The sequence below is a fragment of the Leuciscus leuciscus genome (assembly GCF_965113295.1).
Source record: "Leuciscus leuciscus genome assembly, chromosome: 16".
Taxonomy (NCBI): Eukaryota; Metazoa; Chordata; class Actinopteri; order Cypriniformes; family Leuciscidae; genus Leuciscus; species Leuciscus leuciscus.
This window is the reverse complement of record NC_138740.1, coordinates 32,195,320-32,213,969: the sequence shown is the minus strand read 5'-3', so window position 1 is coordinate 32,213,969 and position 18,650 is coordinate 32,195,320. Positions and strand designations below refer to the sequence as shown.

The 18,650-nt window shown below is 35.9% G+C and overlaps 1 protein-coding gene across 3 annotated transcripts in view; it reads right to left on the bottom strand.

Annotated features, from left to right (window-relative positions):
- Positions 1–18,650, bottom strand: part of pde8b (phosphodiesterase 8B) — a 69,006-nt gene that overhangs the window by 18,806 nt on the left and 31,550 nt on the right. For 2 of the 3 annotated variants that reach the window (XM_082140592.1, XM_082140591.1), the window contains exons 2-11: positions 17,015–17,071; positions 9,691–9,881; positions 8,521–8,580; positions 8,363–8,420; positions 5,109–5,197; positions 4,942–5,020; positions 4,137–4,277; positions 3,890–3,978; positions 3,459–3,513; positions 85–136 (exon numbers count right to left, since the gene is read on the bottom strand). In XM_082140592.1, coding sequence (XP_081996718.1) covers positions 85–136; positions 3,459–3,513; positions 3,890–3,978; positions 4,137–4,277; positions 4,942–5,020; positions 5,109–5,197; positions 8,363–8,420; positions 8,521–8,580; positions 9,691–9,881; positions 17,015–17,071 — 871 coding nt within the window. Of the gene's footprint in view, positions 1–84; positions 137–3,458; positions 3,514–3,889; positions 3,979–4,136; positions 4,278–4,941; positions 5,021–5,108; positions 5,198–8,362; positions 8,421–8,520; positions 8,581–9,690; positions 9,882–17,014; positions 17,072–17,155; positions 17,746–18,650 lie in introns of those variants that run through there. The other variant, XM_082140593.1, reaches the window with a different exon arrangement.

Sequence of the window (18,650 nt, the reverse complement as noted above, 5' to 3'; positions counted from 1 at the left end):
TGTGCTAATTAAGCAATCGTGCATGAGGGATTCAAACACAAATAATAAACAAAAAAAATTAAGTGAGACGGTCTGGTATTGTACCTGATTGTGAGTTTTCACCACAGCTTTTGTCTTCTTTGCTCAACTTATGAACCTGCAAAAACAGATCTCTGATCAGCTCTCTCTCTCTCTCACACACACACACAGATCTGTACTTGTTTCAGCTCTTACTGATTTCAGTTCTGGCAACAGTACAACAATGACAAATATGCAGATTATACCAGGTGACAATTAGAGGGTGTCTCTTGGCCAGAATCCGCTACAATATGCCATGGGGTTGTCACACTACCAACGTTTTAGTAGCCCATACTAATACCAGTCTTGATACTAATTTCAATACTATCGCAAAAATGGAAATGCTATTGAACAAACTCTTTTATTTAAAAAGTGAAATATTAACATAAATATGAATACATTAAATATGATTAAATATAATATTAAATTAAATATAAAAATGGTTAAGTTTAATTAAATATAAATACCATTCAAATGTTTTAAGTCAGTAAGATTTTTTTAATTATACTTTTATTAAGCAAAGATGCCTTAAATTGACTAAAAGTGACAGTAACGACATTTATACTGTTAAAAATGAATTCTATTAATCAAAGAATCCTGAAAAAAAATTTTTGTCCCAGTTTCCACAAAAATATGAAGCAGCACAACTCTTTCCAACATTGCTAATAATAAGAAATGTTTTTTGAGCATCAAATCAGCATATTAGAATGATTTCTGAAGGATCATGTGACACTGAAGACTGGAGTAATGATGCTGAAAATTCAGCTGTCAATGCAATAATAAAGTATTTGAACATACACTAAAATACAAAACAGTTATTTTAAATTGTAATAATATTTCACAATATAACTGTTTTACTGTATTTTAGCCTTGGTGAGCATAAGCGACTTCTTTCAAAAACATTATAAATCTTACTGACTCTGACTTTTGAATGGTAGTGTAAATACTAATAAATACTTTCACAATAAAAATCACAGCAATTCATGTTTAATCACACATTGAGACTGAAAACCAAGCATCTAACAAAATGTCTTTTTGCCCGTCATTTATTGTGGCTAGTTAAAGGTATAGCGGAGGATCTTTCCAAATTTTAGATAAGACCCGCCCTCTCCACTTTTTGAAAAGTTTGATTGATTCACCAGAATGATTGACAATTAGGAGGACCAATAGTTTAGACTACCCACCAGGAAGTAAAACATCCTCCGCTATACCTTTAAGATAGAAATTTAGATTAACATTGAACAGAGGATTTATCACAATGTCTGGTTTGTGCCTGATCAGATCTTGGGTTAAGCATTTGTTGAGTTCACCTAGGCGGAAATCCTGCCCAGTGCAATCCATTTAATCCTTTTAACATGATCAACTTTTGAATGAAAGAAACAGGATTTTCAATCTTAGGTTAGAGATTAGAGAGCACTGCCAAAAATGAATCTATGCAGTGTGATGGTTGCGCTTTAGTAAAAGTTACATGCTACTGGCAGAAATAGAATATGGCTGTATTACATATACTTTCACACTCATATACGTGCACAAACACGCACTCAAAAATAGATTCCATGTAGGTAAGAGGATTAAAGAGCCTAGTTACATCGTCCTGAAGGATGAGGTCACAAAATCTGATAAACCGAGACCACAGGTTACACGACAAACACCCTCACTGCACCACAGGAGAAGATTTACTACATGCCCTCTGCTCTGATAATTACTGCATTACTTTCATCTTGGTTAATCCAGAGGAACTTTGTAATGCGCATTTAATGTCATACATTTCTTAATATATCTGTCATGTTTTCCTGTAAAATTATCTAAGAAAAATATCTGAGAAAACTTGCAGATATTAAAAATCAAGCGTAGCGTTAGTTCTGGCAGGTCACGTTAGTCAAGCTCGCATCAGCTGACCCTCAGCTGATCCACGTCTACCTATAGGAATACGACGCCTATCACTGTATACATATATAAGCTCCTTCAGTATTATCAGCAGTTATCGTGTTTCTCAGGAGCTAATTACCCTCCTCCATCCCCAGCTCCGCCTCTCGTCAGTCAGGATTTGGCATTCTGATTCCCCTTGAATCAGAATAAATTCTCTAATTATGTTTTACTTTAAATCTCGAATTAAATATGTTTGCATACATTCATGTTGGTTCTGTTTTGTTTACCCTAAGGGGGGTTATTACTGCTCTCCCTGCTCTTGTCCATGCTAGGCTGCATGGATGCACAGGGAGTTTTCACCCAGAATGGAGCCATACCACCAATCTGTGTGCTAATTGTCAATCGTATTTGACGATAGTGGTCCTGACAGAACTTGTTTTCAGAGAATACCATTAAAAAATGGCATTTATTTGAATAAAGACGCATTTATTTGATTAAAAATACAGTAATAGTGTGAAATATTACAATTTAAAATAACTGTTTTATATTTGAATATATTTAAAAATGTAATATATTCCTGTGATGTAAAGTTGAAATTTCAGCATCATTACTCCAGTCTTCAGTGTCACATGATCTTTCAGAAATCATTATAATATACTGATTTTCTGCTCAAAAAACATTTCTTCTTCTTATTATTAACGTTGAAAACAGTTATGTACTGTTGTACTGTAACAATGTACTGACCCCAAACTTTTGAACGGTGGTGTAGATATTGTTTTTCCTTGTTTTAAATATCCTTTTAACAAAATTGTGTGGGGTTTGTGCTTACGATAAGAAAAAACATATTTGCTAATAAGGTAAGAAAAAAAATTTCTAATTATATTCTCTGAAAACAAGCCATATTATTTTTGCTTTTTAAATAAATGTATCTTGTGTTAAGGAAGTTAAGATATTTTTGTTGAATAACAAGACAAAAACACTTGCTAAATGCCTCATGAAAGCTACTTAACAAAAGCTTCCACTGACCCAGTTGGATGGCAATAAAGATTTGATTCTAGTCTAGTCTACTATCCACTGCATTTTGACAGAAACTAGGGTTAGTTACCATGGTAGATATTTGTAAGGCTTGTAACGGACACAGACGCGAGTGAGTGTGTGAATGGTAATACTAACACCAGTGAGTAAAGCTACAGCTATTTCACACACGCGTCAGTGTGTCTGTTTCTCACGGGCCTTTCTGATCAGCAGCTCCACCTAATGCTAGAACTAACAGCAGGGTTTAGACTTGAGCCTGTGGAGGGTTATTAATAACTCTGACGCCCGTCTGGCTCTCTGACACTGGACTGTCAGGATGGATGGTTTAGCGTAGCTAACATTTCTGTCCACTGCCGTTCCCATGAGCCTTGCACACTTAAAGTTTTGATGCTAATTTGGGAGCTCAATTAATAGCTTGGTCAATATTTATTGGATACTTACTGAATAATCAGAATCTTAATGAAAATATCACATGGGAGAGTAGATAAGAAATGTACCTGTCTGTGGTTGTCACTGTAAGGCCTCTTGATGGACACAAAATGGCGAATTTTTCTAGAAGATAAGGAAACAATTGACTTATTTATTGTAACTGATTAGTATATACCTTTATTGCTGCCACCTACCATTTATTTAGAACACAAAAATAATATATAATTTATAATATTTAATATTTAATTTATAAAAACAAAAAATAAATATTTAAATAATTTATTTAATAAATACTAAATAATTTATTTTATATTTATATATTTCTTTTTTTTTTAAACTATCATTATTTTTATTTTAAATAAAAATATTTGTTAAATTCATTTATTACCAAATAAACATTTTCAATTAAATTACAAAATATAACATTTAATTTTAATTAAATATTATAAATTATAATTAATTACAATTTGTATAACTTTTTTATGATCATGTGACTTACCCTCCCTGGCCAATCACAGGAGTGATTCTGACATATTGCTGAATACTGTCCCCTGACTTCCTCCGTGAGAAATAGATCCCCTGCCATTCCTAAGCAAGCAAACACAAACATACTTTTTAAAAAAACAACTAATAATTGAATAAATGATAAGTATTGTAAGGGTTATAAAAAGTTGCACATTGCTAAAGTCAAATATGATCTAATATTATGACCCTCATAAATCTTGTATGTGCTATGGCCGGCTGACCTTTCCTTTCTTGATGCAGGTGTTGATGGTGTCCAGCAGGTCGGCGCTGTTCTTGTCACTCTTAGGTAGTTCAGTCAACTCCTTCCCAATCACTTCACCTCTGTGATAGCCCATCATCTTTTCAAACGCTGGATTTACATACTAAAAATACACAGAACAATAAAAAAAACACCTGCATATCAACAAGTATGCATTAGAGAAAGGGGAAAACATTATGTGTATTATATTGTATTTTTATTTTAGAAAATATTTTTAAAAAGTCTAAATATACTTTAGACTATACTTTTACTATTTATACTACAGACTATACTTAGACTAGAAATACTTAAGATGCTTTAATATTTAAAATATTAATATTCATTTATTTTACCCTGTTAATATTTGTTTGTTTACAAAAGAAAATAATACATTTGAATTATGTTTCAAAGTTGAATAAAAGTCTTCTTCTTAAGGTAAAAGTTTATTAATCTGCAACTGTAAGTGACATAAACAACAAATAAAAATTATTATTAATTCTGTTAATTAATAAATGTTATGACAATTAATCAGAAGCAACATTTTATGATTATTTACAACCTTACACTAAATCATTTTGGATTTACAAAACATCAAAATCAAATACATGAAAATCTTGCTGTCAAAAATGACATGGGTTCACTTTAGTTTGAGGCCATTCACTGCTCTCTGACTCTACTGGATTTGCTCCAGAGGGCGGTCCTTGTAAGGATGTTGATTTGAACAAAAAGAGCCTGCTTAAATGTGACCAAAGCCCTGAGGGATGATCTGTTTGGATACCAAAACTCACTTGAATGACATGATCTTCACTGCTGATCTCCACGGCTTCCTGACACTGTTCTAACGCGGTAAACACAGAGTTACAAGCCCTGCAACAACAGAAACACAAACAAATATTATATACATTTTACACCAACTTCTTTAGTTCTGTAATTGAAGCTCATGCTTGAGACTTACCTAAGTTTGAACTGAGCTCGAACCTCTCCATGTTCTAACTGGATTAACTCATTAAAACAGGCCGACACACTGCTGTTCTCCAGGTACCTCTGAAAGAGAGAGAGGCATATAGTTCATAGTCTCATACAGCACTGCATTTATCATACAGTATGCATGCTGTCCTATTTTCTATTGCCTGATAAAGTTGAGTCAAGTTTTTCCGGCTGGGATCAGTAAACAAACTTATCTGCTCTGGGTATTTATATTGAGGAACATCTGGGACGTCTATGGGACACGACATTGAACTGAGATGAGTGTTGAAATGCATTGCTACTTGTGAGTGTAGTGTAATAGAATCACTTAAAGTTCACCCAATAATAAAAATTCTGTCATTAATTACTAGCCCTCATGACGTTCCAAACCGTAAGACTTCCGTTCATCTTCAGAACACAAATGAAGATCTTTTTGATTAAATCTGCGAGATTTCTGTCCCTCCATTGACAGCTACGCAACTACCACTTTGACCACTTCAAAAAGTTCATAAAGAGATCGTAAAAAACAAATCAATATGAATTGAGTGGTTTAGTCCAAATTTTCTGAAGAGACTTGATCGCTTTATACAATGAACAGATTGAATTTAGGCATTTATTCACATATAGACAATGAAGTGTGAACATAAACAGAAGCTCAACTGAATCTGCTTGACGCACAAGAACAAATCTCTTGCTGAAGCTCAAACCTGCAGCGTAACACGAGAATGAACCTCATTGGTTCTTGCTGAAGCTCAAACGTGCTGCGTAACACGAGAATGATCCTCATTGGTTCTTACTGAAGCTCAAACGTGCTGCGTAACACGAGAATGAACCTCATTGGTTCTTGCTGAAGCTCAAACGTGCTGCGTAACACGAGAATGATCCTCATTGGTTCTTGCTGAAGCTCAAACCTGCAGCGTAACACGAGAATGAACCTCATTGGTTCTTGCTGAAGCTCAAACGTGCTGCGTAACACGAGAATGATCCTCATTGGTTCTTGCTGAAGCTCAAACCTGCAGCGTAACACGAGAATGAACCTCATTGGTTCTTGCTGAAGCTCAAACCTGCAGCGTAACACGAGAATGAACCTCATTGGTTCTTGCTGAAGCTCAAACGTGCTGCGTAACACGAGAATGATCCTCATTGGTTCTTACTGAAGCTCAAACGTGCTGCGTAACACGAGAATGAACCTCATTGGTTCTTGCTGAAGCTCAAACCTGCAGCGTAACACGAGAATGAACCTCATTGGTTCTTGCTGAAGCTCAAACGTGCTGCGTAACACGAGAATGATCCTCATTGGTTCTTGCTGAAGCTCAAACGTGCTGCGTAACACGAGAATGAACCTCATTGGTTCTTGCTGAAGCTCAAACGTGCTGCGTAACACGAGAATGATCCTCATTGGTTCTTGCTGAAGCTCAAACGTGCTGCGTAACACGAGAATGAACCTCATTGGTTCTTGCTGAATCTCAAACGTGTTGCGTAACACGAGAATGAACCTCATTGGTTCTTGCTGAAGCTCAAACGTGCTGCGTAACACGAGAATGAACCTCATTGGTTCTTGCTGAAGCTCAAACGTGTTGCGTAACACGAGAATGAACCTCATTGGTTCTTGCTGAAGCTCAAACGTGCTGCGTAACACGAGAATGAACCTCATTGGTTCTTGCTGAATCTCAAACGTGTTGCGTAACACGAGAATGAACCTCATTGGTTCTTGCTGAAGCTCAAACGTGCTGCGTAACACAAGAATGAACCTCATTGGTTCTTGCTGAAGCTCAAACGTGTTGCGTAACACGAGAATGAACCTCATTGGTTCTTGCTGAAGCTCAAACGTGCTGCGTAACACGAGAATGATCCTCATTGGTTCTTGCTGAAGCTCAAACGTGCTGCGTAACACGAGAATGAACCTCATTGGTTCTTGCTGAAGCTCAAACATACAGCGTAACACGAGAATGAACCTCATTGGTTCTTGCTGAAGCTCAAACGTGCTGCGTAACACGAGAATGATCCTCATTGGTTCTTGCTGAAGCTCAAACGTGCTGCGTAACATGAGAATGAACCTCATTGGTTCTTGCTGAAGCTCAAACATACAGCGTAGCACGAGAATGAACCTCATTGGTTCTTGCTGAAGCTCAAACGTGCTGCGTAACACGAGAATGATCGTCATTGGTTCTTGCTGAAGCTCAAACGTGCTGCGTAACAAGAATGAACTTCATTGGTTCTTGCTGAAGCTCAAACGTGCTGCGTAACACAAGAATGATCCTCATTGGTTCTTGCTGAAGCTCAAACGTGCTGCGTAACACAAGAATGAACCTCATTGGTTCTCGCACGCCGAGCAACATGCTTGAGCTTCCGTTTACCACACCTGATGTGTGTTGATGAATGTTTATATGTGATTAAAAGTTAAATCTGTATATAAATTAAATCTGTTCATCATATAAAGCGATTGTGTCTCTTCAGAAAATTTGGATTAAACCACTAAATTCATCTCTTTATGAACTTTATGAAGCATCAAAGTGGTAGTTGCATAGCTTTCAATGGAGGGACAGAAATCTCTTAGATTCCATCAGAAAGATCTTCATTTGTGTTCCAAAGATGAACGAAAGTCTTACGGGTTTGGAATGACATGATGGTGAGTATTTAATGACAGAATTTTTTTTTGTTTTTTTGTGAACTATCCCTTTAATAACTTTGTCTGAGCAAAATTATATCAAAATTATGACCATGAGCAAAGATATACAAGAAAGGAATGTCATGTACATGGAGCAAACTACAATGTTTACAGTTCAAATAATTCATTTTAATATTTTTAAAAAAGGGGCAAAAAAATAAATAAAAATTTGGTAATCAACAGTAAAAATGCTGCCGATAAAATGTAACTGATATTAAACTCATGACAGTCCTTTAAGACCATATTAGCCTGAACAGGACATACCCCGAGTCATGAATGTTCACATACACCCCCCCCCCCCCCCCCCACGCACTTGTCCCGCCCATGTAGAAGAGCAGAAATCCCTGTTTTAAGGCCCCAACATACTTCAAACGAAACCGAAGAACAAACTGGTGTGACACAATTTCGAACAAAATTTAGTTCGTTTCGAGAGTTCAAAACAGCTTGCCAAAGTGAACTTTCCGTAAAAGTTTGCTCCGGCCAGTTAACACCTTTCAACTAACATCTGTCCATGGCGATTATGTAATAAGTAGATGTGCTCTGAGGCTCCGCCTTCTTTAGAGTAAAATACTCACTCTGGAGAAGCCAGCAGAGAGAAGAGGAAGGACAGATGGTTCCTCCTGATCTGAGGGACTGTGTGAGAGAGAGAGAGAGAAAGATCAGTAGGAGGAACATGATGGACATCTGTAACACATGGATAATAGATCCAAAAGTGTTCTGAGGTAAACCTTACATTTGTGGCATCACTGCCAAAATAACAGTGTGTTCAGAATGCTTAGCCGCTCGGATCATCCTGTTTAAAAACACACACAATAATAAAAAAGTAGGTTTTTATATTTTCTGATTCCATCATGACTAATACAACAGTGAAATCAAGCATCTTGTACATATTTCCCTCTCTCTTGCACACACACAACTCCAAAAGACTCCCTCACACACTCAGACGTCCACTGGGAACAAAAGTGATTTGGCAACAACTAGATTTGGTAGAGAGTTGCCAGCTTTGAATATGTGAGTGTGTGCGTGCAGATGCATTTAAACCTCTGTGTACCTCCCAATTAACACCCGCCACCAATCAAATTCAGACCATTTCCTTGCCTTATTTACCTGCCAGACACTGTGGTGGGCAACCTTTAACTGGTCTTAAAGAGTTCTTAAAGATTCACAAATAATTCAATCGAATAAACAGATTTTTTTAGTGAAGCAAAAGCATGTCGTTGCAGCCCAATTTTTTCACACACAACGGTTAAAAAAATGTGGGGCCTGTACGTTTTTTTTATGAAAGAAGTTTCTTTATGCTTTTCAAGGCTGCATTTATTTGATCAAAAATACAGTAAAAACAGTAATATTGTGAAATATTATTACAATTGAAAAGAGCTATTTTCTATTTAAATATATTTTAAAATGCCATTTATTCCCGTGATGGAAAAGCTGAATTTTCTGTATCATTACTCCAGTCTTCAGAGTCACATGATCCTTCAGAAATCATTCTAATATGATGATTTGCTGCTCAATACATTTTTATCAATGTTGTTTATTATTATCAATAATTATCAACAGTTGTGCTGCTTAATATTTTTGTGGAAACAAGGATACATTGTTTCAGCATTATTTGATGAATAGAAAGTTCAAAATAACAGCATTTGAAATAGATCTTTTCTAACATTATAAATGTCTTTACTGTAACTTTTTATCAATTTAATGCAATCTTGCAGAATAAAAGTATTAATTTCTTTGAAAAAGAAAATCATATTGACCCAAACTTTAGAACAGTAGTGTAGGCAAAATGTACATTGTAACTGAAATATACTCAAATGAATCAGAATCAATGTCCATGTAAACGTGTAAAAGAGATGAACAGAACTGAGCGAGAGACAGATGATGGATGGTTTGTTGGACCCACCTGCAGACGGCATCAGCCTCAAAGTACCGTGAGTGCCGCCCATCAATGATGACGATCTCGTGGTGTTTATCCAAGAAACACTCCACCGCAGACTCAGGTGTTCGTGCGATGTTACACCTGAACCCCGCACGCTCACACGCCCAGCAGAAAGCATCGCTCTGACTGTCCTCTTTAGCGAAGACCAGTAACACCTGAGCGAGAGAGAGACGGAGAGAAAGAGAGAGAGAGAGGTGCTGTTGTTGGTTGCATGTGAAAGGTCAACAGTCTTTCATCCTGTTGAGCGTTGTGTAACCATGGAGCTGCGATGTGAAATTCCACATGGCCCAGGTCGTTCAGGACGCCTCTGTCGCCGCTACCTCACTCTGGAGGCCCACCGTGCAGCGGCGCATGTGCACCTACAGGGGGCGAACTGACCTCACCCGCTCACACACTATTGCCGCGTCCCAATTCACCTACTTATGCTTTGCTCTAAAAGTATGTGCTCTTATTGTGAAGAAAAAGTGTGTAGTAAAAGAATAGCCAAGCTTTGGGACATATTACCATGGCAAAAAATTGCATTCTGTCACATTGTTTACATGCTTTCTGTCACCATAAATTGGCCTGTCAATCATCCTGTCAGAGTTAAAGGGATAGTTCACCCAAAAATGAAAATTTTGTCATCATTTACTCATCCTTATGTTGTTCCAAACCTGCATGAGTTTCTTTGTTCTGCTGAACACAAAAGAAGATATTTTAGAGAATCAAACAGTTGACTATAACCATTAACTTCAATGGTATTTTTTGTTTCGTACTATGGAAGTCAATGGTTATAGTCAACTGTTTGATTACCAGCATTCTCTAAAATATCTTCTTTTGTGTTCAGCAGAACAAAGAAACTCATGCAGGTTTGGGATAACGTAAGGATGACAGAATTTTCATTTTTGGGGGAATTATCCCATTCTATTACATTCATTTCGGTTATTTACGACAGTAACAACCACACTCTATATCCAAACTCACACCCATACATTTTCAGGACTCTCAACCATATTCTCGGATAACCCGCGCTGTGTGAACAGAACCGGACTGGACAACTAGTTGTCTGTCACGTGACCATGTGTCTACCGTGTGTTGAGGGTTTTCGTGTGTGGCTTTGCTTTCGGTAACTTACAGCGATGTGTCATCTGAAGGTTTTAGTTACAGTCACTGTTCTCCACAAGAGCTGCTTCTGCCAGTTTTGTGTTCTACGCACGACTGAAATGCTCAGTCTCTACGCACATATAACATATATAAGCTGCTGTCGTTTAATGAAGATTTGACAAATGAACTGGCGGCTCGATTAGACTATAGACCTTTAGACTATAGTCACATCCTGTTTAATTTTGCATTATATAACCACCCATTATTGTCTACAGTATAATGCTATCCAAACATTGTACTAAAAACACAGAGGATATGACTCATCTACGATGATCAAACTAGTTTTTTTTTAAATAATCATCTATGTGCTGGAAATATTCCTTTATTTAAACAACTTCAATTTGATCTAATTATTGATGATTGCATCGTAAAGTAAGTGCATGAAAAAATTATTGTTTAACACATTAAGTTTCCCCCAAACCTTTTAATTGAACCCTCCCAAAACACACTTCAGTTGTAAGTAGATTTGTCTAATTCTAATGCTCATTTATGTGATGTGTTGTTTGTACTGTATTCTTGCAGTTCTGCAATAAAATAAGGTGATCAGACTGAGGTATTGCGCATACATGTACAGTATGGCTTGCGCGCTCCCTTTTAAATCATGAAATATGCACTCTGAATATTATGAATATAATATATATATGTTTATATAGAATATAAACTTTTTTCTTTGTTTCACAATGCTCAATTAATGAACTGAGGTTGGTGTCTTTAGAAGAAGTATCTTGCTGAATTTTAAATAAATAAATCACAAAAATCCTGTGCTCTGTGTTATTTTTTACACTCCTAATTGAAGCTTCCGCTTTTTGAACGTGGAAGTGTGATAAAGGCCTATTGCCGTGCCAAAAGTGATAAGACTTTTCAGTTTTATGGATGTCGTCATCTTTTATGTTACTTTGGTCACTGTCGTCATGAATACGGGCTTGACTCCTGTTGCACGTTCATACAGACAGTATTCGAGACGCTACTTTAAGTTGCTGTTTGAATGCAGTTGTAAATCCCAAAACCACAGTGTGAACGTAGCCATATACACACTCCACATTTTAATTAAATGTACACTACTCAAATAATTGTATTAGACAAAAAATGTATCCAGTCATGGGTCTTGGATGAGGAGAATTTGCTTTGCAATGTATTTAATAACTCAAACCTCTTTCAGTGCATCTCTACTTAACCGTGGGTCTCACGAACACCATGTTTGCCATATGCTCTTTTCCAATGCCGGGGACACACTTAACAACTAGCTGAAACATTCTAAGACTGAACTGAACACACTTACAGACTGTTTCCAATGACTGGAGCAGATTTTAAACACCGACTGTGAACACCGACCGACTGAACGCAACTGTCTCTGATCAGAAGTATCAAATTACATTCATAATCGGCCTTACAGTTGTTAAGTGTGTCCCCGGCTTAAATAACGCATCTTATCTTATCTTTTCTGTTTTGTTTGGTTTCTAATTTGTTTTTATATAATCAACATTTAAATACAATTTTACTTCTTTGTTACTTATACGGCCTCTCAGACCCCTGACTTACATGAGATCTTACACCAAATCTAGGTAATACATTTCTGTAACCTGTAACGCTGTGACGTTGGATTTGGTAAATCTTCTGTACTGTATATGTGCAACTGTTCAAATCAAATGAAAATGCTATTTGGTGTATGAAATAGAGCAGATTAAGCGTCACTAGAAACAACTAGAAATCTGCACATGTTCACATCAGACCAAATGCTTTCTGAAATACAGAAGAGAGAAGTTTAGACATCACTAGAGTGAATTTGAGGGGCATTACAGATAGCTTGTCTAATAATAATAATAATAATATTAATATTAATAATAATAATAATAATAATAATAATAATAATAATAATGTAAAAAATGTTGTTACTTGAAACAAAATAAATGTTAACTGGGAAATATATATATATTTTTTTTTAGGTTGTTGCCAAAGCAACATTTCTCATTTTCATTTAGTTTAACTTGAAGAACTAAAATAACTGAAACTAAATTAAGCAAAACTAATGGATACAATTAATAAAAACTATATATAGCCATATTTAAAAAAGAAAAAAAGAAAAAAAGAATAAAATTGACAAAATCACTAAAAAAAAAAGACTAATATTTAACTAAAAACAGAAAATATAAAAATAAAATTCTAATTATTAACAAAAACTATAATAGTATATCAACGATACTAAAATAACACTGGAACTTAGTGTGTAACTGGCTGGATTCGTTTTTAAAGTCTATTTAATTTCAAAAGACCCTAAAAAAAAAGAATGACAGGTGATTCATTTGTAAAATCAATCTTGATTGATTTCCATAGTTACATCAGCTGAATCTGACTTTACATAAACAGATTACATAAACAGCCTCAATTTATTAGGTCATTAAGTTAACACATTACATACACTTTCTCTTTTTAGTTCCACTTTTATAACCATAATTCCCACTAATACTACACACACACACACACACACACACACACACGCGCACACACACACACGCACACACACACGCGCACACACACGCACACACACATACACCCAGGATAATCTCTCTGTCAATCCTCTGAGACATCTCGAGATTATCCCAGAGGTCATGAGCCCATGTTAAGAGGCCTCCGGTGGAAACAGGACAATGCAGAAATGACAGTAATGCATTATGATGTCACAGAACATTCTTTCATTGCATAGCCTATGTACACATCACTACAAAGGGCCCTGATGTGATGCACTATGATGTCACAGTGTCATCCACAATGCAATACTGCAGAAACTATGGCCACAGGCACACTGTAAAGTTCCAGATGTGACAACTGCACTTCAGCTGTACCCTGTGTCTACAGAACACCACTTATTCACGGAATTGCTATGATTAACACCGTGGTAACCATATTAGCAATGCTATGATGTCTTGCATCTTTGGTATCCCACTATTTTTGACCAAAGGGTTGAGTTAAGGCATAACTTCTGCAGTTTTACAACTACTGCTGATACAGGCGTTTTTGGGCTTGTTATGGAGTTTTTTAAGTGGGCAGGAAGGGTTCGCAATATTTTGGTAGCCTATTATTTTCAATATGAAATATTTGGACTTATTTTGGTTTAGTATGGGCTTGTTCTTGTTTGCTGTTTTTTTCTAGCAAGACCTGGCAACACAAATGAGTCAAGGCTTGTACCTCTTTCCCTGTGATATCTTGCACTGTGCGTACAAAAGGGAGAAATATCTCTGATACATGTTTACAGTTTTTCTCGATTGTTTACACTCATTTTCTGGTACTTGAGACACAATGACCACAACATGTAACTCATTCACCATCTCCCTGAACCAATTCTGCTAAACTACAAGCACAATTCCTGCTTTACACTCAAATTGTACTTCTAAAACACACTTTTTTCAAAACACTACACACAATTCTCTGCTTTTGGCACAATTTTCATGCAGAAAATCTCTTGTTTTCACAAGGAACACACTGCCATTCAAATATACACACTGACTCATCACATGGGCAAACACCCGTCACACAGTTTTACAATTAGCAATCAGAGCTTTAGCATAAAAGGGCAACAGGTGCGCTCTTCAATGGAGCAATGGATGCCAACATTGGATTTTATTTTATTTTTTTACTGTAACTGTATACAGTAAATTCTTCTGTTGTTTTGTATGTAGACCACTGTATGTCCAACTTTGTGTTGGTTGGGATGTACAGTACAGTGTGTACATTGTTTTTGAGGGAAAAATAAAATATATTTGTTACCATGTATTTGTGTGTTCTGAGTATAAAAACAATATTCTCAAATATTTTACAACACACTTATGTATGTACTGTCTGTAGTAAGTGTTACACTGAACAAAAAAGGCCTAAGTCATTATGATGAATGGAGAAGAAGTGTTTTCCATTCATCATAGAGTTTTACATTGAGCACATCAGTGTTCAACTGGTTCTTATAAATGTCTATTCATATGATGGTTTGTGTGTGTCATTTGAAAACAAAATACCATTTTGAGAAGAAATAACATTGTTTTGAATGTAAAGTTTCATTTTGCAGGAGAATTGAGGGGTTTTGCCCATTGTGTGTGTTTTTTGGGGATTTGTGTGTAGAGTTCTGAGAATATGAGGCATGCTTTCAGAAAATGTGTGTAAACAATCGAGAAAAACTGTAAATATGTCATTAGCAACTAGATGTTCAGTTCAGTTCTGTAAACACTGCGTAGAGTTTTTGTGAATGCGGTTGTCACAACCTGCATTTTTCAGGAGTTAATCCAGTTGTAGAATGCAGTGTCCCTTCCATAAATTACTGAACTGTGTGTGTACAGAACAGGATTAAGCACAAAAAGCTGAATGGACAATCAAATTTAGCTGCAGTGTGTGCGATGCATTTCTACATGGTTCCACAGTGACCTGCAATTATGCTTTTTAATCCTATAAACTCATAAGCTTGAAAATAAAGTGCGGATTGCACTGCAAAACTATGCTAACCTGGAATAATGAAAAAATGCTAGAAACTGTGTATATTATAGTGGTTGTCTAATTTGTTTGTGTTTTAATGGGTAGTGCAGACATTTAGAGAGTGCTAACAAATTATTTTACTCAATATACAATATTCACATTTTAAAGATGTTTTTATCCACTGACAAGGCCGACAGATTTTGCCTCGAAACAAGGAGGATATAACACTTCTGATGCTCGCCAAGCTGACCAGATTATCGGCCAATGCCGAATTTCAAATTGGTCAAAATTTGGTGGTTAACTTAAATAAAGTCAAAGCACATCCTTTTCATTTAAAGCATTTGATCATTCACTTAAAGCAACCTGAGGTTTAGTAACCCCCACATGGATTCAGTCTCAGCAATTAACCAATTAAACATGCACCTTTTGTTACCCATCCCAGATCATTAACCAGATCAAAGCCAGGAGTTGGGGGCAGGGATCCCCTCATAATTATTATAGTTAGCAAATGCTTGCTACAGTTTGTACTCTCGTAATCATAAAGCATGCCTAATTAATTCAAACTAAACAGCATATACTGTACAATTTATCAACAATTTATTAAAAGTTTAACAAAAATGACATGTTTAGGCTCATATGAAATTTAAATTTAACTTAATTTAATTAAACGTAATTTAATATTAAGTCATTTTAATAATCAAGAAGCATGTCTAATCAATTTAATTCATTTTTTTTTTTTTTTATGTTTACAATAACAGGGTCCAATGAAATGTTGAATTTTTTGTTTTAATACAAATTTATCAGCAAAAAAGGCAGTAATGAAATTAAGGCTAATCTTTTCAAATATGTAATCAAATGAAAATGTAACAATTCCTTTTATTATTTTTTTTAGCAAAGGGTTGCACAACAGAGGTTTCCTGTTAAAACTAAAACATGGAAGAATTTTTTTGATTATTCCTTAAAAAAAAAAGAAGCTTTAATAATTGTATTACTATTATTATTACTACGGTGAGAAGTACATTCTACTGTACAATAATATATTTCTGTTATAATTTCTTCAAGTTGAACCAAACTTCAATGGGTCACAAACCCCACTTTGAGAACCCTTGATCTAGACTTAAAAAAGGCAATAAATATCCTTCCATTCAAAAGTTTGGGCTGAGTAAGTTTTTTTGGGGAGAAATTAATACTTTTATTTAGCAAGGACACATTAAATTGATCAAAAGTGACAATAAAGACATTCATATAGTTACAAAAGATTTCACTGTAGTGAAATTTCTATTAATCAAAGAATTCTGAAAAAAGTGTCATGGTTTCCACAACAATATTAAGCAGCACAACCGGTTTCAACATTGATACTAATTTCTTGAGCAGAAAATCATCATATTAGAATGATTTCTGAAGGATCATGTTATGCTGAAGACTGGAGGAATGATGCTGAAAATTCAGCTTTGCATCACAGGAATAAATTTAAAAATATATTATATTAGAAAATAGCTCTTTTAAATTATATTAACATCTATATATTACTGTAATATTACTGTTTTTACTCTATTTTTGATCACATAAATGCAGCCTTAATGAGCATTACTTAAGAGACTTCTTTCAAAAGCTTACTGACTCCAAACTTTTGAATGCACAGGCATTAATTTTCCAGCAAACACACAATGATTAAACATTAGGACTCTACCTGAATGGGCTCCTGGGTCAGTCGCATCGGCCCTAAACGCTCTTCTGCAGCAGACACCTGGGAGAGATTGAGAAAAACAGGTACGTTTTGTTGAAATTAGGTTACGAAAGGCAACAAATTGAAGAATGTATCCGGTTTTACCATCTCAGAGCCCTGAAGCAACATTCTGGCATGCCTAGCCTGTTTTTAATCACGCATTGTTTGCACACGTGCTTGAATGTCCACCAGTACAACCATTTACGCAAACTAGATTAGACAAACAATGTCAGTCCACCGAAGAAATAATGTTTCACAGGTTGAATTGACCGATGTAGCCATCCTGATCAGCATGAACTCCAATCCAACGGTGTTATCCAGCAGATTAGAGCATGGTTTTTAACCAGAGATCCTAGCACTTCCAACAGCAATCGACGGATATGATGTAGATTGTCAAAAAAAGTAAAAGGTTGTTTTTTATAGCGTTGTCCAAATGGTAAGGCAGCATTGTTGCAATGACAGAGAGCAGGTGGCTCAAAGCTTCCTGCGTCATCCACTTTAACACTACACATAAGCCTCTCAGCAGGAATCACACACTCACACTCACACACAAACACACACTCACACACAAACACACATGTACAAAAAGCCTTCATAGGCTAAATACAGATCAAAATCACTACACTCTAAAAAATGCTGGGTGGTTTCAACCCATGGTTGGGTAAAATATATACTAACCCAACCGTTGGGTAATTAAAACATTTCAACCAATGGTTGTTTGTCCATATTTGACCCAAACATGGGTTGAAACAACAAAATGGGTTGAGTTTATAAATGCTACCATATGTAATGCACATTTCATGTGGCAAGAACAATAAAGAAATGAGTATTAATATTTAGACACACTGCAACACGGAATCCTTTGTTTTGATTGTAAAAATAAAATCGATTTACTTGAGAAAACTGCTTCTCTCTTTCACTCTTTTGTAAATGGGAGAGCATAAATTAGCTTTTGTCATCTGCCTGTTTTATGTTAATTTCGCCCCGTTGAGAGGTCATCTACAGTCAAGAGCTTCTATTCCTGTGACTAAACACACACTGGTCTTCCTATCATTATGAGGACAGTCCATAGACATAATGATTTTTATACTATACAAACTGAATTTTCTATCTTCTTACACGAACACTACCCCTAAACCTATACCATCACAGAAAACTTTCTGCATTTTTACATCACTTAGTATGATTTATAAGCTGCTTTCCTCATGGTTATTAATACAATTTCTGGTATTACTATCCTTGTTGGGATATTTGGTCCCCATAATGTAGGGTTTACCAGACACACACATACACACACACACACACACACACACACACACACACACACACACACACACACACACACACAAACACAGCAGCTAAAGCCTGAGTATTAAATCCACAAAAATCCTATACAATTAGCTAAATCTATGACGTAGAATTTACTGTCACTCTTCACACCTATACCTAACAGCTGCCTTCAGACTGAATATTAAAGATGATGTGTGTAAGTTCTGCACCAATAACCGCAAATAAGGAATTGCGAAAATGTGAGTGCAAAACTCACTGTGATGGTTGCCAGGACATTGATAGGTGTTTTTTACAATCTGCCAGACAAAAA